We start from the raw sequence: 23,510 nt of genomic DNA, 5'->3' as shown, positions 1-23,510 counted from the left end.
TTATGCTGCTGCATTGTGCATTCAACTTGTTCAGAATTGCCCTTTGCATAGCACTTTTGTTCGCTTTTTTCTTGGTTTTGCTTTGTCGGTTTGGCGATCATCAAGGAGCAATCAAATGAAACATGCAAAGCTGTTGAAGGGTGGACTGTCAACTTTATGTCAGATTGCCTTTCGTTGGTGAAAGCTAGTACTTAACTGCGGAAACATAAATGAAAAGAAGAAATGCCAATGGAAAAATTGCACTAAGAAATCAATTATTGTGTTGGAAACAAGTCAATAAACTTCTGCAGAGCATGTCAAATTATACGAAAGAAAGCAGTGTTAAAATTTCAACGTTCAACTTATCAATTGAGACATGCTTTAATTAAAAATATGTTTTAAAAAATCTTTGATTGACCTAACAATAACTTTCTAGAGTGGTAGAAACATGCTCAAAAGTTTAAGCAAAACATATATTGAATGCATACCACTTTTGATTTGATCTTTTATTTTAAGATAAAAGAATCCAAATCAGTTTATGAACATATCTTTGACTTTGGGTTGGGCTTGATCTTTCCCAGACAAAACAGTGTTAGGACTCAGAATGGATGTTTTGGACCTGACATATCACAAGGCCCAAATTTATGACCCCTGAAATCCATTCTCAATCCGTTTTCATGCAAGGAATCAGCCAATTAAATTATACAAAAAAAAAAACCTTTGCCCTTTTTTTGTTTGTTTCATTTTCCTTTCTGGCTTCTGCAATGTATGTTTCCAAGTTTCACATTTTTATTTTTCTTCATGACTTCATAAGCATACACCTTCTCTTTTGATTTTGCACAAAGTAAAACATTTCTGTTTTGATTTATAAATTACAGAAAATTTTACTTATAATTTATTCTTCATCTTCTTTGTCATAATCATGCTTCCTTGGCATTCGTCAATGATTCTCCGGTCCCATGGAATTAAACCCAGACTATCTGCCAATCCTCTGTTCACTCTCAACCAATCTTATCTCCATTTTAACACAAATCCCATTGATACCCAATCTCCATCCCCATCATCAGAACCCCAATCTTTTATCAAAACAATCTGTTCTCAAGTTTATGAATCCTATCACCAACAAGCCCACTTAAGATTTTCAACTCCCAAGCTCAACCTTAACATCAATCCTTATTCTTTGACCCATGAACAAGCCATTTCCATTGTTGCTTCTCTAGCAAATGAAGCTGGTTCTATGGTTGCTCTAAGTTTCTTTTACTGGGTACTTGAGATCTCCAAGTTTAGACATTTCATGAGACTTTACATTGTAACCACCACTTCTTTGATTAAAAATGGCAACTTTGACAAAGCCAATGAGGTAATGCAGTGTCTGGTAAGGAGTTTTGCTGAAGTTGGGAGGTTAAAGGAGGCTGTTGGGATGGTTTTTGAGATGCAAAATCAAGGCTTGAAGCTAAAGGCTGAAACCTTGAACTGTATATTGGCCGTTGGATTCGAAATGGGGTTGCTTGACTATTTGGAGAAAGTGTTCGATGAAATGTCTAAGAGAGGTGTGTGTGGGGATTTTAGTAGTTATAAATTGATGGTAGTTGGGTATTGTAGAACGGGGAGGGTTCCAGAGGTTGATAAGTGGTTGAGGGAAATGCTTGAAAGAGGGTTCATTGTTGATAATGCTACTTGCACATTGGTTATCAGTCTGTTTTGTGACAAGGGTTTTGTGAATAGAGCATTATGGTATTTTGATAAGATGGTGAAGATGGGGTTTAAGCCAAATTTGATTAACTATTCTTGTATGATAAATGGATTATGTAAGAGGGGTACTATAAAGCAAGCGTTTGGAAAACTGGAGGAAATGGTTAGGGAAGGATGGAAGCCTAATGTGTATGTACATTCTGCTTTGATTGATGGGCTTTGCAAGAAAGGATGGACTGACAAGGCTTTTAGGTTGTTCCTTAAGCTTGTTAGGAGTGATAATTACAAGCCTAATGTGCATACATATACTTCTATGATCAGTGGATATTGCAATGAGGAGAAGTTGAACCGGGCTGAGATGTTGTTGAGTAGAATGAAAGATCAGGGATTGGTTCCTAACACCAACACATATACCACTCTTATTGATGGCCATTGTAAAATGGGGAATTTTGAACGAGCATATGAATTGATGGATGTAATGGATAATGAAGGTTTTGCTCCTAATATATGTACATATAATGCAATTATTGATGGCCTCTGTAAAAAGGGAAGGGTCCAAGAAGCCCATGAACTGCTTAAGGAGGGCCTTCTACATGGATTGCAAGCTGATAGAGTTACATATACCATTCTCATTACTCAACACTGTAAGCAGACTGATACTGAACTAGCTGTGGCATTTTTGGGTAAGATGGTGAAAGTTGGCCACCAGCCTGATATACATTCATATAACACATTGATTGCTGCATTCTGTAAGAAAAAGAAAATGAAAGACAGTGAGAACCTTTTTGAAGAAGCATTGCGGCTTGGATTGGTTCCAACCAAGGAAACATACACATCCATGATATGTGGATACTGCAGAGATGGAAATATAAGCTTGGGACTCAAGTTTTTCAACAAGATGAATGACTATGGTTGTGCACCAGATAGCATCACATATGGAACTCTGATCAGTGGACTTTGCAAAGAGTCTAGGTTGGAGGAGGCTTGCCAGTTATATGAGACTATGATGGACAAGGGGCTCTCTCCATGTGAAGTAACTCGGTTGACATTAGCTTATGAGTATTGCAAGAAAGGTGATTCTGCCATTGCCATGGTTATGTTGGAAAGACTAGAGAAAAAACTTTGGATGCGGACGGTTAACACCTTGATCAGGAAGCTTTGTAGTGAGAAGAAAGTAGGCATAGCTACATTATTCTTTCATAGATTATTGGATAAGGATCGCAATGTTGATCGTGTAACTTTGACAGCATTCATAACTGCATGTTATGAGACTGACAAGTTTGCTCTTGTTTCTGACCTGAATGAAAGGATCTCTAAAGGAATTGGTTAGCAGACCAGCCTGGCTGCAGGGAAAATGGGCCATATTTGCGATAGAAAGCTTTTCGTCTAAAGCAGGTTGCAAGTTGACATGAAGTTTTCCGCAGGACTGAATCATTTGTGAGTTCTTTTAAAGGACGTTGAATTGATCCCTTTTCCTCGGCAGTTCAAGATTCTTCAGTTCGTTTTCCTTCTGTTGGCATTTCTGCTGTCAATGGAAAATTCAGAAGACCTAACTACAGAAGAAGCTAGTGGTTTGGATGTACTGAGCAGTGCACTACTGTATCTTTTAACTAGTGTTTGAAAACAGAAACAAAAGTTTGCATGAATCATATTGAATGACAGCCTGATTTGCCCGTGTTTATCCTCTCAAGTCTTACCAGATGTTATAAATAGGATCTCAGGACTAAGAATGGGGACCTAAGGCAGAAAAGAAGAGGGCAAGCCTTTGGTATCATACGAGGAATCAATTAAAACCGGCAAGTTTAGTTGTCTGTTACCACTACTGCAAGAATTCCTCTTTTTTTTAAACATTTTAACCTCCAAAAATCATGCTACCTGATGAGAACAGTTTTTCATTTTTTTTAAACCTCCAAATTCCAACCGTGATGGAAATCAAAACTCAAAATTGATTTGTCTTTATGATGTCAAAATTTCGCTATAAATTTTATTTTGTTTTTGAAGAATTGTCTTAGCAGCCGAAGTACTAAAAGGTGCTACCTTTTTCTGATTTAATGGTTGATGCCTTTGGCGTGCCTCGCTTTTGTCACAAGTCACAACTTGCAATATGTACTCGTTACTTATTTGTTTCTGCTTCTTCAAGCATGAGATCCATTGCATCTGTTTAGCCCAGATAAAAGGTATTATAGGAAAACAAAACAAACATTAAAAACCAACAAAAAAAAAAAAGGAAACTTTATAAAACCCATGCTCCCTTTCTTTTGCAAAACCCCGTCAGCATTTGGTACCAACAACTCCTCCTCTCCCCCATTATTTGCTTTCAAGGTAAGAATTATGCTTTAATTTGCTCTCTCTTGTCTCTCTTTTTCTGGGTTTCAGTTTCTATGCTGCATCATTTCCGTTAGTCCCTTTACTACTCTTGAATGTTACATTTGCTGCCTACAATGAAAAGTTTTCTTCTTCGTTGGGTTATTGTAATAGTTCTTATTTCTTTTGATAATAATGGGTTTTATAATATCTCTATTACTCTTTTGACAAACTCATATCTTTGGTTATTACTAATGAGACCAATAGGAGACGTATCAGTTAATTTTTGTTGTATGTTTCAGGAATTTGGACCATATATCCTTCTTTTTTTTTTTTTTTTTGCTATTTAACGAGATAGGCCCTGAGTAAAAACAGTTTCTGGTCGCATTATTTGCTTGAAAAGATCTCTTATAGTTATTAAGATAAAATGGATATTTCATTGAAACATCATAAGTAATTTCGATTTATTGCCTTGAATGATAACGCATGCAATAAACTTTATTTGCTTGAAAAGATATTTTATAGTCTCTGGCTAATAGCTGAATTTGTTCTTTTAGTTTATGTCAAGTTTCCTTGATGAATTATATATTTATGTTTCCTTGATGAATTATATATTTATGGATTAAGTAACTATCTCGGCAACATAGAAAGAAGAAAAATAAGAAACAGGACAGAAAGAACTCAAATGAAAGAGATACGTCAAACAAAATTCATAAAGGGAAAAGAAAAGAAAAGACTGCACTGTATATTTTAGGGTTGAGAAATTTTCTTGCTTATTAGTTGAATCTTAAAGATGACATGATTTTTGGTTGGACTTTGAGAAGTTGTAATAATTTCTGAAGTGATTCATTTTTCAGTGCACTTTTCAAATGGCTGGATTTTCACTGGATGAAATGTCAGATTCTGGGGCTTTTATGAGAATTGCTTCAACATTTCACAACTTCTTCTCTCGAGACCCACCTGAGTCAGGAACGTATCATTTGTGTGTATCATATGCTTGCCCCTCGGCTTCCAGGTGCCTTGCATACTTGAAGATTAGAGGACTTGACAAAGCCATCGGTTTCATGGTTGGCGGATCATGTTATGTCTTTTAAGCTGTTTTAGTTCAATTGAATCTGTCTTAAAGCTAACAATCATTTTTGTTCAATTGTTGACCCGTCAGTCAAACCCATATGGGAAAGGACAAAGGAAACTGATGAGCATATGGGGTGGGCTTTTCCCACCTCTAATACAGAGGAGCCAGATGCTGAATCTGACCCCTCCAAATGGAGCAGAGACGATAAGAGAACTATACTGTGAAGTACTCAGTTCCTGTAAGTTCCATAAATATTAAAAGCGTCTCCCAGCTCTCTTTTGCTCTGTTCTTTTGCTTCTTTTCCATGTTCAACTATTTCAATTTATTTGGTGCTTTATGTTATGTGATAGGTCCTATGGGACGAGAAATTCAAGACTATTGTTAGTAACGAGAGTTCAGACATAATCCGAATGCTTACTACTGAATTCAATGACATAGCAGAGAATCCTGATTTGGGCCTTTATCCTCCTCATTTGAGGGCTCTAATTGATGAGACAAGTGAATGGATGTACAGTGGAATTAACAACGGCGTTTACAAATGTTGGCTTGCTAGACAGCAAGAGCCTTAGATGAGGTCTTTTTGTTGTGGGTTGATATCTTCAATTTAGTGTGGGACTTCTCGGTCTCTACATTCTTGAAACAGTTCTGTTCTCTTATTACGTATGTCTTGTCATTGGACCATCAAGGCTGTAAAACAATTATATGAAGCTTTGGAAAAGTGTGAGCAGATTCTTTCCAAGCAAGCAGCGGTACATTTGTGGGAACATTCTGACTGAGGCAGATATTCCACTGTTTGTGACCCTAGAGCTCTTTTGTTTGCCCACACAGCTTTATGGTATCATGTATTTGGTTTAACTAAAACCATCTTAATTTACCTATGGATGGCTGTGGTTGCCTCGAGCGAAACAAAGAATGTGTATTTTTTCTTTGTTATATGAGTTCGAGTTTACAGTAAAGATGTGGAAAATTAATATTTTATAAATTTGTTAAATTTTTAAGTAAACAAATTTATTTAAATCGATTCAAAAAATAATGTTACAAAAAAAGTCAAAAACAAATATTCTAATTATTAACTTTCACAACATAGAAATATACTAATAAACTTAGCAGAGGCCAAAAAGGTAATTCTAGATGGGGAAATCAATCTTGCTGAAGAGAAGAAATGCAGACCGAGAGTGAAAGCTGGGCCTGTTGGCACTGGGACCGCTTCAGCCGGGTTCCACCGCTGGCGCAGAGTGTCCTAACCGCCTCCGTCTCTTCGGGGCACAGCACCGCCACCAAGCACTCCGCTAGGGCTCGGTTCAAGTGCCGACAGGCCGTGTCCCGTATCGCACCTGGTCCGAATCGTTGATGGCATTCGCATAACGCCTTCTGGAGCCGCTCGCACCCTGTTCGATCGCTGCCGGCTTCTTCCATCTTTAATGTCTGCGCCACGCTTTGATCAAAAAGATCCACATCAGGAAAAAAAAAAAAAAGTTTTCAAAAGATTATGTAATGTAACGATCGATTGAAAGCTAACGGAGGTGCCACGTCAATATCTAGCACTTGAAGTTTTTATTTATATAAAAATAAGTAAAACTTTTATAACGAATAGGAATATATTTTTCTTATTATTTATAAGAAAATTTTCATCTTAAATTGCTTCTATTTTGTTAATAGTGATCCATCAAAATTGATTTATCAATAAATAAAAATTCAATTAATTGGCTTTGATTTGGAATTTATGCTTATTCAATTCAGTTTTAAGATTTATAAAAAATAAAAATGCTTTACTTTTAGATTAAAATTTTTTTCAAAAACAAAATTAGTCTTAAATTTTTTATACAATAGAGATCATAATTTATGCAGAAAAAAATTGCAAGCATTAGAGATTAAATTTTAATTTTGTAAAATTTCACTTAGATAAGTAAATCATTTGAGATAAAGTCAAATTCTTAATTTTAAAACTATAGATTGTGTAAAACACAAACCCTTTGCATAATAATTTGCATGTGAAATCTTTATCAGATAATAGAACTTGCAAAAACCTTTGTCATGTGCTATACAAGTTTTTCTTACTTTTTAATCAAAATTTCAATAGTCATTAAATTTTGAAAATTTAAAATAACTTAAAATATATAATCACCAAGTACAAAACTGTGAAAAGAATCTCCAATTTGATTTTTTTTTTTTTTTTTTTAGAGTTTGATTGCATTCTTTTGAAGAATGCCAAAAAAGGTCAAAAGATGATGGAAGAAAAAAAAAAAAAAAAGTGCATCAATTGTAATTAATTGAAATTTAGTACATCCAACAATGGGTAAGTGCTGTCACCAAATCACCAATTCTTCCTTTAAAGGGCTTGATTGTGGTGGAACCTATCTTGTTTTTCTTTGGATACATTGATTCAATAATTGCATTGTTGAATTCCATCCAATGGACCCTTTCCATAGAACTTTTCAATTCCTCCTCCACCCTCCATTTCTAATCCTTTCTTTCACTCTCAAACACTTCATGTTTGAGACCCAATGTTGCAAAATAATCATACTCAAGTTAAGAACAAAAATGGGTATGAAATTTTTTTTTCAACTCTAGCCCAATTTGATCTTAAGGGCATATGTTTTTCATGATTTTCATCTAACAAAGGGATGATACCTTTGGAAAATGCTAGACTTAGGAATCTATTTAACAAATGTTCTGCCATTCAAAAAAAATGAAAAGTGCTATATAACTGGGGTTTAACTTCTCTTTCATTGAACTTTCATATTTAATTTATAAGAAGCACTTCTCATTTTTTTTTTAAAATTTAATCTAAATCATGCACGTTTTGGCATGTTAAAAGTGATAGATTTGATATATCATTGATGGATACAATTCTCTTGGCTAGTGTATCCTTTTTTTTTTTTTTAAGATTACAATTCAATTCCATAAATTAAAGAGTAGAGTAGAGTGGGAGGGGGGGGTCTGCTGATCATAATTGATGATTGAAATGTGGGGGAGAAGATAAGAGATAGAGTGTGGCAAGTGGAGAAGGAGGTATTTGATTTTAACTTCTAGAAAGGCAATTCTCTTCGGGAAAGGACTACTATTGAGATAGGCAATTGAAAGCCAAAAATAATGGAAAATAGCACATCATTATAATATGAGAAAGAGAAAGAACAAAAAGGCAACATTTCACTGTTTAGATAAAACCCATTAAAAGGAGAAAAGTAAAAGGGGTAATGATATTAAAAGGGGATATTTGAGGGCTTCTACCCCAAATTAATCCTTATTTTCTTTCTTTTATTGTCTGATAATGAACCACCTTTGAATCACAGCCTCAAAATTTTTTAAGTATCTCTATAAAAAAAAATGCTAGGAGTTAAAAAATTAACGGTGCAAATAAAGATATTACTATTAAAATTCTTAAAAAAACAAAAAAAAAAAACTTAAACCCCACCTCAATGAATAGGTGGGATTTTTTTGAATTATTTGAAAGAAGAGTGTGCTACTTTTGGGGAGCAAATATGGTTGGGGCCCTAATTTTCCCCACCAGACTAAATGTAAATGCCCAAGAAAAATTATTTTACCCTTTGCACGTTGGCCATTTCTTCCTCCATTATGATTTCTCTTGTCATGCTTGCACTTTTTTTCCACCATTATATGCTAAAGCCATTCAACCAAAATGAAAAAGAAAAAAAAAGGTTTTTTTTTTCTCTCTCTCTCTCTCTCTCCCAAGGTTTATTAAATTTTCTCTATAAAAACCCATTATTAAAATAGATTTCCTGTAATACAATATAGCAGTATCAGCTACAAGATATTTGTGGCCTTTTCTCTCTCTAAATTAGAGTAATCTTTCTTTCCTAACCTCATAAAAGCTTCAATCTTTCCAAATTTAGAGCCTCCTTTTCTTACTCAGAGGTACAAATAGAATAATACATAGTGACAGCTTTGATTTGTTTTTTTGTGTGATTAACAGGCTATGTGCAATAATCACTAGGGCATGAAAATCTCCAAAGGGCTTGACTTTGAGTCCTCCATCCCAGCTCCACCATTGTTTATAGGTGAGTTTTAGCTTAATATATTCCCAGGATTCTCATAAAAGGTCATATATTTATCTGGGTTTGCTTCTAAATTTGGTCCAAATATTTTATCGTTTCTTTTGAGCCCTTTTTATTTTTGGAGTTTAATATGTTGAATTGGTGCTTTTTAGCTTTCTGGGTTTGGATTAGTCCATTATTACTCAACTCTTAAAATAACCATATTCCAATGGTTCAAGTTTTGCAGCACTTTTTTCAACATCCTCCAATAAAAGGGTATCTAGTTTGGCTGTTGTTTATCTCTCTCTACAGCTATCTAAGCCATCATCCTATTGGTCATGTTTTCTTTCACTCTTACATGCCTCTTTCAGCTTGGAGAGGATGATACCATTGTTCTATCTTGTTTGGCTTTCACTTTTGAAAGTACCTTTGGAAGAATTTTCTTTCCTCTATGGCCATTGGACCTTAAATATAATGATGTCCTGTTTTTGTTTCTATTTATGTTTTTTTGGTGCATTATTGATGTATTTCAGAATTGTTACCTGTTCTATCCATGTTTAATAAGTTGTTGGCTGGGATTGACGTTTCATAAAATTGTATTGTATTAATATTCTCTCCAGGTAAGAGGTTAGAGTGCACAGATCTTTTTCTTCTTTTTTTGATTTGATCTTTTGCCATTTGCAGTTACTCTGGTTTCCCATTTAGCTACACTCGTATTTTATCGGCCTTTATGGAATTAACAGAGTTAGTATGATTCACTTATACTTGTTTATCTATTTTAATGATATCAACATTTTCTTCTTTTGGTATTATAAATTTAGTATTGAATGTAATCAGGACTAAGTATTGTCTATGATCATGATCACGTTTGTACTTTGGTTTGCTTTATATCGCTTAAATATTCATTGAGTTTTGAGACAAATTGAATTATTATTATTTAGGATAGCTGAAAGATGGAGAGGACCAGATTGGATTTAAGATTTCATCACTCTGGATCAACAGAATCAGAGGAATCTGCTTTAGATTTGGAACGAAATTGCTGCAATTATCTTAATCTGCCTTCATCAAGTCCTTCACCTCTTCAACCCTTTGCTTCTGGTGCTCAGCATTCTGAGAGCAATGCTGCCTATTTCTCATGGCCTACTTCAAGTCGATTAATTGACGCTGCAGAAGATAGAGCAAACCATTTTGGAAACCTACAGAAAGGGGTGTTGCCAGAAACTCTTGGACGGTTGCCATCAGGGCAGCAAGCAACCACCTTACTTGAGTTGATGACAATCAGAGCATTTCACAGTAAAAAACTGCGTAGGTTTAGTCTTGGCACAGCAATTGGGTTCCGTATTCGACGGGGTGTTTTGACAGATATACCAGCTATTCATGTCTTTGTTGCTCGAAAAGTTCATAGGCAATGGCTTAGCCAGTTTCAATGTTTACCTGCTGCTCTTGAGGTAAGTTTAATGCTTCTAGCCTCACTGCTTTTACTGAACCTCCATGTTTTCTTTCTTTAATTTTTTCTTTTTCGGTTTCTCCTAGTTTTATGGGGGGTGGGTTGCAGGGAAAGGCTGTTCTTGTTCTAACGCTACATTAAACTTGTTGGTTTTGATATCATCCATAGCTGCTAATGTGCCCTAAAATATCCTTGAGAAGTTATCTAATTCATTTCAGATTTGACTCTTTTAAAGTTATGAGTTGTTGATAGTTTTAGGAGATTCTTAACAAGCATATCAGATCTAAAAATTTTTGAATGTATGACTAACCTTTCTTGAATTGACTTATCTTGTTTGGACAATTAAAATGTTTATTTAAAGTATTGGTCAGGGGCCAGGAGGCGTGTGGTGTGATGTAGATGTTGTGGAATTCTCATATTATGGTGCACCTGCAGCAACTCCTAAAGAACAATTATATACTGAACTTGTAGATGGCTTGAGGGGAAGCGATCCAATCATTGGTTCTGGTTCACAGGTACTTGTTCTTATTAGGTGTGTATAAATCGGTGATTTGATGGGCACTCATAGACATGCAGTACTTAAACTTTAGGGATTGATGAAAGGTTAAATGAAAAAGGGCATTTGTGAATTTGTTATAACTTAAAATCTTCAACTCTTCATCATTGGCATTATGTGGATAACACTGTTTCCTTATGGGTTGAACAATCTGGTAACTGCTTGCTAGCATTGTATTTGTTTCTGGGATTACGTTCACCATATATATATATATATATATATATTTATGTCCTTTCCCCTGTAACTGACTGCATATTACTGCTAATGTTTGTGAATATGAAGTATTGAGTTTATCTTCTTTTAGAAGGGGACTTTGATTGTCCACCGCTCCTTTTTTTTTTTTTTTCTGGGACACAAATTTTAGAAAGTCCTGCTGGTGCTGCATGCTCGCCATGCCGCCATGATCCTTAAGATTTCTAATTCACATGCTTTCTTCTCATGTTTGTATATTATTCCTACATATGTTCTGCCGTTAATATTAAAGACTTACCATGTAGTATTACCTTTGGCTCTTATTATACTGGTTATTGGATTGTCTAATCAACTAATGCAGTCAGTGGCGCAATAAAATGGTGGCATTTTTTATTCTATCAAACGCTTCAACTTTTATTTTTAAGGGAAAGAAAGGAAAACCTCTTTCTGGTATAAACCATGTAACTCCTGAGACATCTATAGAAACTGAAAATCAGCAGGCTAATTTTCTATTATTAATCAAAAGATGGTGCTCTGCTAAAATATTATCCTAATCTAATTTCATTTAAGTATAAAGATTTGCTTCTTGTAAAAATTAAATCCTTGTCAACTGTTCATAACAATATAAAGAATAATGAAAAAGAGAGAAATCCTGTTTGGTATTTTTTTACAATAGTGTGAACAATATTGTGCACGGTACTGCAAAAAGTAGCCTCTACAATAAGTTACAGGAGTGCTTGTCTGCTGGAGTACTATGAAATGTGGCATGGTAGAACTTTTTTCCTCTTTTTTCTTTTTCTGATGTTCTGTCCTGCATTATTCCTCCTTGGGCTGAAAAATCATTCTGGTAAGCATTGTTCTCTGTGAGCATCATGTAGTGATAACTGTGTCATCCATATCACCGGCACCACCATCATTTGGGTATTAATTCTGCATTGATGAAGAATCCTGTTTAACATGTTCAATTTTTTCAACCACTTCACCTTAATTTTTTTTTTATGCCATGCAATCTCATACTCCAGTTTGTGGCATAATGTCTTGCTGTCCTAATATCAATGTGGGGGAAAGAAAGCTCATTCCTAAAATAAAGAGTCACTTTCTCTTTTGTTTCCCTAGCTCTTTTACTCATTCTATAATTTGTTTCCCTAATAGACATTGAGTGACTGTATGATTACCCAAAGCTATCATTTATTTGGTTTTATGTTATGTTGTACAGGTGAAGTAGATAATTAATATGACAGTACGTGAAAGATTAACAGTCAGTTTTTTTAGAACATTTTGCTGGAAATTTGATTAAACAATAAGCAGTTTGTTATTGCAAGTGTTATTGAAGTATTGAAGCTGGTATGCTTTATTAATGAGTTATTTGTGCTACTACTGTGACTGAATCAATCATCTCACTATCACTCATAAATGTGCAGACTTCAACAGCATAAGCTTGAGCTCATCATTCTAGAATTGCTTGATATCTTTTTCCTTACATCATGTATACATTTTATTTTCAAATATCCTTTCTAATTCTTCCAGGAGAGTGTTAAAGACATAAGACTTTTCTTGTAAAAGAGATAATAAAAGGACTTTCTCTTTGAGTAACTTGTGTCTTTTGTGAAAAAGAGCTTTCCCCCTCGTACTCTGCCCTGAGCTTTTTGAGAAATGGATTTAACTCTTTACTTGTCTTGGTTTTTACCATTTAAGCCACTCACTTACTCCTGGCACATGTAGGTTGCCAGTCAAGAGACATATGGAACACTGGGTGCTATTGTGAAGAGCCGAACAGGAAATCGGCAGGTAGGGTTCCTCACAAATCGGCATGTTGCAGTTGACTTAGACTACCCAAGTCAGAAGATGTTTCATCCTTTACCCCCCAGCCTTGGGCCTGGAGTTTACCTTGGTGCTGTAGAGAGGGCAACCTCATTTATCACAGATGACCTTTGGTATGGAATCTTTGCTGGTATAAATCCAGGTAATGCAGTTCCAAATTTATTTGTCTGCCTTCAAATTTTCCGCAAGGAAATTCATTGATCATTGCATTAGAAAATTTAAGCAAAAAAGAGATAAATTGAATAAAATTCTGATCAGGATTCTAGGGTCTAGTGTTTGAATTTCAACAAAGATTTAGAAGGCTTCAGAATCCTGAAACATATTATGTTTAACTTTACATTTGTGCTAATGGATCTTTCATTGCGTCCTGACTCCCATACATGCCCATTACGGTTTGGTCCTCATGCAGAAACATTTGTGCGAGCAGATGGGGCTTTTATTCCTTTTGCTGATGATTTCAACATGAACAATGTAACTACAACTGTTAAAGGCATAGGTCAGATTGGTGATGTTCATATCATAGACTTGCAGTCTTCAATTAGCAGTCTCATTGGAAGGCAAGTTGTCAAAGTAGGAAGAAGCTCTGGCTTGACCGCTGGGACAATAATGGCATATGCTTTAGAATACAATGATGAGAAAGGGATGTGTTTTTTTACTGATTTTCTTGTTGTTGGCGAGAACCAGCAGACTTTTGACCTTGAAGGTGATAGTGGAAGCCTCATACTATTAACAGGTCAGAATGGGGAGAAGCCACAGCCTGTTGGGATCATTTGGGGTGGGACTGCTAACAGGGGTCGGTTGAAACTCAAAGCTGGCCAACCCCCAGAAAATTGGACTAGTGGAGTTGATCTTGGGCGTCTTCTAGACCTCCTTGAACTAGATCTCATCGCAACCAATGAAGGGCTTCAAGGTATGTATTCCCAAGACAACCAGTAACTTTTTCCAGTTTATAGCTCTCTGGTTAATTCTTTCTTAGTGGTGCTTATGAATGATCATCCATTTAAATGACATTAAGCTACAAACAATGATTTGATCCTAAAAAAAGTACATGTTGAGATGAAAGTTACATTTGTAATGGCTGTGTAATTTGATAGAAATGTCTATTGCCCTACATTGCAAGTTAAAAGAAAGGTGAAAATATAAATAGACAATAGCACTCAATCAATGATGATGCATAAATAGATGTTGTTGGTCAAGTGGCACTTTAGTGCAAAAGGTTAATTGCAGTTGAGTATTGGTGTTTTTTATTTCCCCAACGTTTCCTATCATTGACTATTTATTTAGATTCTGAAGTCACAAAAATGTAGTATTTTAGGCAGAGTATCTATCAAGCAAAACTAAGTATAGGTGGAGAAAGGAAGAAAGTGGGAACAAAGGCTTATGTTACCTTTATGGTTGATATTTTTTTGCATCTTTTCTCTTAACATCAGCTTTGACACATTCTATTTGTCTTTGTTATTGACATAGCTGCTGTACAAGATCAGAGAAGTGCTTCTGCTGCAGGGATTGATTCTACAGTTGGGGAGTCTTCTCCCCTGGTCCAGGTTCCATCTAAAGATAAGATTGAAGAGAACTTTGAGCCTATTAATTTAAATATCCAGCAAGTTTTGGCTGAAGGTGAGCCCCGGCAAGGACATAGACTACCAATCATGCGTACTGAATATCAAGCAGAAGATAGGGTTGAAGCAACTCCTAATGTGGAACATCAATTTATTCCGAGTTTCAATGGAAAGTCTTCGGTTCATGATAATAACCAATGGGAAAACCGGGAATCTAAAAATCTTTCAGCATTAAGAAATGGGTCAGATGAAGGGATTTATGTTTCACTACAGTTAGGTGAGCCTGAACCAAAGAGAAGAAAATATTCGGATTCCTTGTGTAGCATCAAAGACTCGGAAGTGAAAGAGTTTCCCCGATAGATGAAAATTGCTTGGAGATATCTTCTTTTCAAAAAATCTGGTTACAATTATCTCTATTAGAGTTTCATCTTGTTGGGGCTTCCTGATTATAAAAGGAGTTTGCGGTTCACCCCATTTACCTGGGGGAATTATTGTCATTCCCCTCCTCCCCCTCTAATTATTTGGTTAAATCACCATGGTTGGTTTACATATAAGCGATATATGGTCTTAGTAGAAAAAATGTTTAGGTAGTACCTATGCTAAATATTTCTTCGATTTGCGTTACTGTGTTGAATTCGTGTACCCTAAAACACTCCAATGGTGGGAGTATGAGCAGCCATTAAGAATTAGAAACATGGAAATGTTAGTTTTGGCTAGCTCAAATGGTCACCTAATAGCAATTGGGTTTCCCTTTAGTGTTGCAGTAATTGTTTAAGGTCAATGCTTTTACATTAGCATTGCTCATAATCCAGGGGGATTTCTTCATTGGCTAATGGAATAGTTGCTTGTTTATTTGTGCTTTTATGGTCCCATTTCCATATCCCACAATCCAAATCCGAAGTTATGCTTTCTGTGACTATATGCTTACCGTTGGATTTGGAAAAAGAATCTGATATTAGTATGTTATGTCTCTGAATCAAATCAGTTTATGAAAGTAACATTGGTTTCATGTTTTCCAGTTCTATTTCACGCTTACTAGTTACTTGTGATTTTCTTTCGAGATAAAAATTATTTGCAGTAGGAATTATGATGTTATTTTAAAAGACTAAATGTCAGTTTATGGGCCTTTATCATTACATTATTCCAATGATCCAATTACAAAAGAACTTTAAACTTTTCAAAGGTATTTTTATATTTTAAAAATTAATTTTTCTTATGTGTTGCATGTGCATGATATTATACGATGGTATCTTTAAATATTTGAAGTGAATTTTTTAATAATAAAATAAATAAATAGTTTTTAATGTTAATTATATTGTAGATTAATAATTATAATATCAAATGATTAAAATAATTTAATTGATTTAGCATTGATAAATGATCTTTTTATGTTAATTTTTATCGAGATAGATATTATATGAGCATTCTATATAGAAATCAATTTATTATTTATTAAATTTTAATAAAAATAAATAATTAGATCCATAATTAAATAATCAAGATTTACAATATAAAAATTTGTAATCATAAAGGATCTGATCTAAATTCTTATACATAATTTTTTTTAATTTTTTTTAATTTTTGCCAAGACAAAAGATGTATACATATAATTTATGGAAAACCATTTAAAAAAATTATGGAAAATCAAGGCATTGGATTCTGGAAGACAAGCTATTAACTTCACCAAATTAGGTCATCATGTGCATCATCATGATCATAAAAACACTTGTTTTGGGGGGGGGGATAATAGTCTTTCACCCGACAATGTAATTAATTTAACATTTGAAAAGATACAACTATCCCATTTCCATGGGAGTTTAATGATGTAACTGCAGTGAAGCATTTCAAGGAACAAGCTTTTACCAAGGCAGGAGATCGGACCAGTTGTAGTTTTGACTTCATCGGTGGTCTGAAAGAGGATACCATATGATGAGGCCTAAAGTAAGAAAAGACCAGTCAATCATTAGGGCCGCAGAGGCAGGCAGATAATTAATGGTAGTTGTCATGTTGGTTAGGCCATTCAATCGTTTGATATTTTCTCTTTTTATGTTTTATTGTCTTATAATTATTATATAAATTTAAAGATAAAATCTATTAATTCATGAGTGAATTAATTAAATTAAAAATACAAATATTTAAAAAAAAATGTTAGAACGAATAATATTTTTTTCAATTCGCTTTGACAAATTGGAAACTTTACAAAATTTGATAATTAATAATTAGATACTACATTTTGCTTTTAACTTGGGTAATAATAATGAAGAAAGCTTGATTAGTTGGTTGATAGATATGACTAATTTAATTAAAGAGAGAGAAGAGACAAATCAACAACTTTTATATTTAGCTTTAAGACAAATGATCATGTCAATGCTTGTCTCTAATTACATGCCATTTCTTGTTACCATGTCTCACTCTGCATGCCCTACTCATCAATGGCACATTCATGCACGTAATATATATATATATATATAGATCATGATTATTATAATTAATTAATTCAAAATGAACCCACCATGTAGTTATATATATATATATATATATATATATATATATATATTGGACTAACTAATCTTGGAGGTTTGATTCATACCATCATGATCATGATCATGATCCATGATGTTGTTTTATATATATATATATACACCTCAGTCATGCATGGATTCCCCCTTATAATGTTATATTTCCACTTTCAAATAGCTTTATGGGCATTACTGAAATATATAATATATTAATAGAGATTCATTTATATTAGTACAAGTGTTTTATATTTTTTAAACTTTAAGATCAAAATCAAATTCATAAAATTAAGTCATTTTAATCTAATGATGAAAAAAATATGTAACACTTATACTAATGTAAGAAAATATCTTTTTTATATTTTCACTATCAATTTATTTGATAATTTCTCTCTCTCTCTCTCTCTCTATATATATATATATGTATGTATGTATGTATATGGACGTTAGTCATTGTACAACCACCCAAGAAATTAACATTGATTGGAATTATGGGACTGAACCCTTTTTCTATTCATTTCTAACAAACATGTCATTAACAACTAAATATTATGGCAACAAAGTTCAAACCTAATATTTTGACAAAAAGAAAGCGAAGATAGATACAGTGTTGAAAATCACTATATATCTATTAATTCAAAATAATCGACACAATGACGAGCTTAGTAATATTTATGATATATAGTGAAGCTTTATCAAATTAACTCCTCTTAATTCTCAAATATAATTTTAGAAACATGTAATATAATATCCTTAACCTCATGTTAATGAAGTAACACCAGGAAAACTGAGAAGGGCATAGAGATTGAATGTACTAATTCTAGTCTAGGAATTTCCAATCAATTATAAATATATATATATATATGTATATGTTTGGGGCTGTCAAATTAGTTGGGATTGATGGAAAAGGATATTTTCCAAGAAAACATGAAGAAGAAGCTAAAACAACAATAAAAAAAGTGGGGTTGGTATTAACTGATCAAATGATATATAAAATTAATTATATAAGCATGCATTAATGTTAAACAAATAGTAAAAATTGCTTTTCAAAAGTCTTTTCTTGAATGGGTGGATATGTTCTTATATTAGCAACAAAGTCAAAATCACTTTGCAATTTTTAGGTAGCTGCCGGCCGGCCAGCCCTTCATAGAAATCAAATCAGGTTAGAGAGAAAGGAAAGAAAAACCAAATTTGGAAAAGGAAGAAATTATATTATAATTTATTAGTAATTATTAGCTATATCTTTATATTATATGCAGCAGAAAAAGTAAATCATATTATCTCATACATACTCATAGAAAAGATCATGAGAAGAGAAAGTTGTTTGGGATTAATTCCCAAGCCTCATCCATCTAAGCAGCAGCTTAAAGACTCTAATAGTCAATGCTGTTGCTCTCTTAAGTCTTAACATGGCAGCATTCATTTGAATACAAGTGAAACTAATTACCCATCTTTTTCTAATTAATTAATGAAGAATCCAATCTCATTATGATTCCATGAATTTAGATGAATATATATAAGGCTAACTAATAGTATATATTTCCCCATCTTTAAACTCAAATTCTTATTAGATCTTTTTATCTGCAAGATCTAAGTGAGTTTTTTTGCACATGTGTATGAAACAACTGGTGAAAATCACTAACTTCAAGGTTAAATCTTAACCTATTATATACCTTCATTTGAAAACTATTATATGCAATAGAAAGGTCAAAAAGAAAATCAAAAACCATTTCCTTTATATGAACTCCACAAAGCAATTCCAAGTCCAACTAAATAAACCATTGTGTAGTTTTGTAAGTATAAAACCCTAAGAACCATCTTTCTTTTAAAGTGTGTGTAACTTAAAAATGTAGTAGCAGCCATCTAGATTTGGCTCGAATGTCATCAAGAGTGAAGGTTTGGGAACTTTGGACAGAATTCTTACTTGTAGTACTTCAAACCTTAAGAAAATAAAACCCTAAAAGTGCAGTTATCAGTAGTTATCATATAATGTATCCATTTTCAAAGATGTGAAAAAATGAATACTGTCAGATAGGCTACATAAATAACAACAAATGAAGCTGGCCCTTCAAAACCCCAAAAAGGAAATCAATGGTCCTAACAAGAGAAACCATTAAACTAATTAATAACAGAAATGCCTAGAAACTTTGGAGACATGTATCTCCATAAAAGTTTTTGTTTATCCAGGAATTAAAAAGCCACCAACTGCTGTCCCAAGATCATGTGCTAATGTTCATGTGAAGAATATGGGAAAAACTAGCATCACTGATGATGATCAGTTGTTCAAAACTTAAATGCATGCTGAAGTAAATATTATTTAATTTTATGCCTTACTAATTCCAATTAATTCCAACCTTCCAAGCTAATTATTTGAAATATATTAAAAAATATACATAAAATCTGAAATTTTTTAAGTCCCTTGGATCTGTTAAGCTACAATATAATGACTATATATACTAAGGTGATTGCTGTTTGATACCTGGTTTGAATATATTTTGTAAAGTGAAGAAGCAACTCCTAAATATTTTGTTGACAAACAGGCTGGAAGATTATGCTTCCTTTTATATCCATATGAATCCAAAGTAACTGCTGAGTACTCACAGGCCGATGTTAGAATACACACACACACACACACACACACACACATATATATATATATATATTTGCAGATGAAGCTGATGATGATAAGTGCTAAACTTGAAGAACTTTTTAAGCCTTTAAGAAAGAGGGGGTAATTTATACACCCAAAAAAGCAATAAAATCGTGCATCTTATATATATTATACATCAATAATTAATTAATGATTTTGGAGTTTCTGTTATTTGATCAATACATGATCATTGGCACAAAACAAAACAACATGCAAAGTCATGAAGCATCACTTCTCTTCTTGGGATATATATATATATATATATATATATATAGAGAGAGAGAGAGAGAGAGAGAGAGAGTACTCTTATGTGTGGTGTGTTGAAGCATTAATTTTTAGTATGCAAAAAAAGCTATTGATAGTTGATACTGATCATGCAATTAATGTTTGTGTTAAGATGTTTTTTCCTTTATATCTAATTTTTGCTAAGCCACAGAAATGAATTTATTATTGAGACAAAAATAAAGCAACAAGATGCAAACAAGTAGTACCAAACTGGACATAGCCTGAAAAACTCAAAAAACTTGAAACGCATGTATTGTGTTAATTAAGGTGTGTTTAAGAAAATACATTTGCTGATTGTATGGTTAAATAATTGTATTTAACTGTTTCTTTGAAGTTACTGAAAATGAAAAACACTTAGAAGAGGGGCACAAACAATGTTAAATCAGCTAATCATGTTCCCAAAAGCAATTCAAACATGAATTGGTTCTCTGATATGGAGACATGAGTCTAATCATCAAACAATTTCTTACAACCATGTGACTAAAGAGAAATAAAAGTGGAAGAAAAACACAATCAATTCATTTCACATGCTATCTAGTTCATTGGATATTCATCTTAAATACCATGTACTAGCATCTCACCAATAATATTTATATGCCATTATTTCTGATGTAGCGCATATATACAACAAGTTGAATGCATTATTGTACATATATATAGAATTCATCTTGGGTGAAATGGTTATTACTATATTGAAATGAGTGTATTCAAATTGGTGGGTCATGAAACATCAAACTGGTCCCCTAACAATCTTTGACAGAGGCAAAGAGGCAACCAAATCACACTTATTTTTTGTCTCCTGATTGAATTCAAGTTCAACTTCCCAGGCATTAAAATTCAAGTATCGCTGTATTTATATATATAGTTGCAATTGTTAAATATTGTGCTGATACACCACTATCACAAATATTATAACACTGCATAATTATCTGATTGGCAATCATGTCTTTCTTGTGTAATGGGATTTTGTTTTACTTGTTGATTCATTCTGGATACCACCAGGGAAGTCAAGACAAACTTGCACACACAGACATGCAAACAACACAAGCAACTGAGAGAGAGAGAGAGAGAGAGAGAGAGAGAGAGATACAGAATCAATATTATCTTTAATTCCTTGATAAAAAAATTTCAGCTATTAATAAGAGGTCTAAACAGGAACAAGGATAAAGTTGAAAATTTATCATATTAATTTGACTCTGACAGGCAGATTAGTGCAAGTGGCTTCATGTGTAAGAAATATATACATAATTGCAAAAGTATGAATAATGTGTGCAAGCAATAAAGAAATAGATCAAGGGCGGCAATTTCTCACCAAATCAATCAGGGAAAAATTCATCAAAGAATTGGAAAATTTTGAGCCAAGCATGGAATAGAAGAATTACCTGTAATGAAGGTCTTACTTGTGAGGCAGAGGGCAAAATCTGAAATATCCACAACTAGCTAGAAAGTTCTTTTTGTTGGTGAGTGAGTGATTGAAGCTGCAAGATGACCTGATGCTGAACCGTATCTATGAAGCCAAGTTCAAGCAGGGTTCTTTGCTAAGACATCTAAATTAATTCCCTGGAAAACTCAAAACCCCTTAACAAAAGGACAATACCCTTATCCTGAAAATGTTTTCAGCACAGAAAATATACAGATCTTGGACTCAAGAATTTTGATCCAAAGCTGGTCATATATAATCGACTTAACTATGGGGCTATGGGCATCTGTCATCAATACAGATATAGCTTAATTACCTATATAAAGTCTAAAGAGGCAGAAAAATATTACATAAAAGAGAAAAGAAAAGAGTTGATAGCTAGGTTCATTACCAGATCATGCTGGCAGCTTCAACCTCTCAAACCAACATACCAGAAAAACAATAAGGGGATGAACCCCAAATTTTGAATAAAGCGCTTTCGCCTTGGCTGGAAATCAAGCCCTATATAGGAAGGAAAGCTAGGAGCAGAAGCTTGTTTTCATATACCTAAAGATTTGACAAAAGTTGGTGCACGAGACATGCATGTTTTTAGGTACCAAATCCCTCGTGACTCGCCTCTCCAATCTATATAATTTAATGCACCTCTCCTTCTTCTTCTACTGTGTCATAGAGGAGTATTTAATGGAGGTTTTTGGTCCTTCCTTACAGCTATTGACACTGACTTCTTGCCCCTTCTCTCTTTCTTGATGGTTAATACCATGACTATAGCACATATAAATTAGATGAAAAGGGGACCAGTGGGACCTTTGAACAAATTACAAATAACAGAGTTTAATTCAAATTAGAATGGGTTAATCTTTGTACTATTGAATGAATATCTGAATAAAAAGAATTAGTCAACCCCCTTAAAGTCTCTTTGAGAGCAAACAAAACTACTGATCATCACCTTAATTAACATCTGATTAGCAGTATTTACTTGTCCTTAGTGTGTTTTTGGTAAAGTTATAATTCAATTACCTACCTAATTTTCAATAAACAAATCAAAGGTTGTGATGACAGAACACGCCACCGATTAAACCATCACATTAACAGCATGGACTCTATCTTCTATATAAAAGGCTAAAGACTAAAGAGAATTGTTTTGTAAAAGAAATAATCAGGAATTTTTTTGTAAAAGAAACAATCAAGCTAACCAATCTATTGGTATAGTGCTGCACTCTTAATTTCAGGGTTGAAATCCCGGTAACGTCAAATTTTAAAAATAAGAAATAAGTCAGGCTAATACTGGTTAAGTTATGATTGGGCAGGAAGTACAGTTAGAGCATCTCTTTTCTTTTGGGATAGAAGCAAAAGGTACAAGCTGGGTATTGATGGTTCAAATTAAGCATTTATGCTTGGTTTGTCGACATGTAAATTGTCCTTTGCCTAAGCAAATGAGCAGTTTATGTTACTAAAATCAAAGAAAAATCTTTTTCTTGTGTTTAGCTTTTGTAACAGAACCTCAAGCAGGCTGTAGATAAAGGTGCGGTTGCCATGTGCTTAGTGACATTTAGGTCCCTTTCAATAAATTATATACATTTTTAATTATTTATATGTGAAGGGGTATGTATTGGCCAAGTTGGTGGAATCAGTAGAACGAGGAGCATCCTTTTGTCTTTAGCTTTGGGTGGTTTCTTCGGTCTTGGGGGGGTTTTCCATGGTTGACAAACAAAGACTTATAGACAAAGCTCTAATGGAAGGAAAAGGACCACACACCTTTTTAATAGTTTGATTATGGATAGAGTCACATGGTTTTGCTTTGTAATTTAGCTCAAAGAGTTGAATCTAATTTATTTGATTAAGGTAGGTGATGAGGTGGTTGTGCATGAATAAAGCAATATATATCGGATTTAGTTTAATTAGGGTTTTCCTTTTTCTTTTTTAATTATTTTTGGTCCCACCTTTTGTTGATAATATAGCTTATTATGTTTCTTTGAAGATAGGTTTCCAGATGCCTTATGTTTGTTCCACACATGAGTT

At 33.8% G+C, this 23,510-nt stretch overlaps 4 protein-coding genes and 1 long non-coding RNA gene across 10 annotated transcripts; 3 read left to right on the top strand and 2 right to left on the bottom strand.

The window, feature by feature from the left end:
• The first annotated feature begins 712 nt into the window (after nt 1-712).
• On the top strand, nt 713-3,359 carry LOC111274809 (uncharacterized). Its single transcript, XM_022859725.2, has one exon. It carries the CDS (start codon nt 902-904, stop codon nt 2,999-3,001), a length of 2,100 nt encoding a protein of 699 aa, XP_022715460.2. The 5' UTR covers nt 713-901; the 3' UTR covers nt 3,002-3,359.
• A 134-nt stretch (nt 3,360-3,493) lies between these two features.
• LOC111274814 (uncharacterized) lies at nt 3,494-5,574 on the top strand. Its single transcript, XM_089755720.1, has 4 exons — nt 3,494-3,993; nt 4,833-5,042; nt 5,138-5,288; nt 5,401-5,574. The coding sequence occupies exons 1-4, from the start codon at nt 3,916-3,918 to the stop codon at nt 5,433-5,435; spliced, it is 474 nt and encodes a 157-aa protein (XP_089611846.1). The 5' UTR covers nt 3,494-3,915; the 3' UTR covers nt 5,436-5,574.
• Nucleotides 5,575-6,008: 434 nt separating this feature from the next.
• Nucleotides 6,009-6,602, bottom strand: LOC111274813 (cytochrome C oxidase biogenesis Cmc1-like protein). Its single transcript, XM_022859733.2, has one exon. It carries the CDS (start codon nt 6,464-6,466, stop codon nt 6,191-6,193), a length of 276 nt encoding a protein of 91 aa, XP_022715468.1. The 5' UTR covers nt 6,467-6,602; the 3' UTR covers nt 6,009-6,190.
• Nucleotides 6,603-8,792: 2,190 nt separating this feature from the next.
• Nucleotides 8,793-15,482, top strand: LOC111274808 (protein NARROW LEAF 1-like). 4 transcript variants are annotated; one of them, XM_089755212.1, is made up of 7 exons: nt 8,793-8,854; nt 8,985-9,069; nt 9,992-10,493; nt 10,864-11,007; nt 12,963-13,203; nt 13,471-13,971; nt 14,529-15,482. In XM_089755212.1, exons 3-7 carry the CDS (start codon nt 9,999-10,001, stop codon nt 14,978-14,980), a joined length of 1,833 nt encoding a protein of 610 aa, XP_089611338.1. In that variant the 5' UTR covers nt 8,793-8,854; nt 8,985-9,069; nt 9,992-9,998; the 3' UTR covers nt 14,981-15,482. The 4 variants fall into 4 exon arrangements, with proteins under 4 accessions (XP_089611338.1, XP_089611336.1, XP_089611337.1 ...); XM_089755210.1 differs by having other exon boundaries at nt 9,987-10,493; XM_089755211.1 differs by lacking the exon at nt 8,793-8,854 and adding an exon at nt 9,730-9,789.
• A 790-nt stretch (nt 15,483-16,272) lies between these two features.
• Nucleotides 16,273-23,039, bottom strand: LOC149511287 (uncharacterized). 3 transcript variants are annotated; one of them, XR_016334230.1, is made up of 3 exons: nt 21,883-22,256; nt 21,454-21,777; nt 16,273-16,556 (listed from the first exon to the last, which is right to left on the bottom strand). It is a non-coding gene; the product is annotated as an uncharacterized LOC149511287 (long non-coding RNA). The 3 variants fall into 3 exon arrangements; XR_016334231.1 differs by having other exon boundaries at nt 21,454-21,631; nt 21,883-22,251; XR_016334229.1 differs by having other exon boundaries at nt 21,454-23,039.
• Nucleotides 23,040-23,510: the final 471 nt, after the last annotated feature.

The sequence above is a fragment of the Durio zibethinus genome, chromosome 26 (genome assembly GCF_047325235.1).
Source record: "Durio zibethinus cultivar Kanyao isolate XHJ-2024 chromosome 26, ASM4732523v1, whole genome shotgun sequence".
In the NCBI taxonomy this organism is placed as follows: domain Eukaryota; kingdom Viridiplantae; phylum Streptophyta; class Magnoliopsida; order Malvales; family Malvaceae; genus Durio; species Durio zibethinus.
This window is presented reverse-complemented; position numbering and strand designations above follow the sequence as displayed.

Excerpts from the sequence above, each read along its gene's own strand:
- LOC111274809 (XM_022859725.2), top strand. The coding sequence starts at position 902 with ATGCTTCCTTGGCATTCGTCAATGATTCTCCGGTCCCATGGAATTAAA.
- LOC111274814 (XM_089755720.1), top strand. The coding sequence starts at position 3,916 with ATGCTCCCTTTCTTTTGCAAAACCCCGTCAGCATTTGGTACCAACAAC. Across the intron at positions 3,994-4,832 it reads CCCCATTATTTGCTTTCAAG|TGCACTTTTCAAATGGCTGG; the intron begins GTAAGAATTATG and ends TTCATTTTTCAG. Across the intron at positions 5,289-5,400 it reads CTGTGAAGTACTCAGTTCCT|GTCCTATGGGACGAGAAATT; the intron begins GTAAGTTCCATA and ends GTTATGTGATAG.
- LOC111274813 (XM_022859733.2), bottom strand. The coding sequence starts at position 6,466 with ATGGAAGAAGCCGGCAGCGATCGAACAGGGTGCGAGCGGCTCCAGAAG.
- LOC111274808 (XM_089755212.1), top strand. The coding sequence starts at position 9,999 with ATGGAGAGGACCAGATTGGATTTAAGATTTCATCACTCTGGATCAACA. Across the intron at positions 10,494-10,863 it reads GTTTACCTGCTGCTCTTGAG|GGGCCAGGAGGCGTGTGGTG; the intron begins GTAAGTTTAATG and ends AGTATTGGTCAG. Across the intron at positions 13,204-13,470 it reads CTTTGCTGGTATAAATCCAG|AAACATTTGTGCGAGCAGAT; the intron begins GTAATGCAGTTC and ends GTCCTCATGCAG.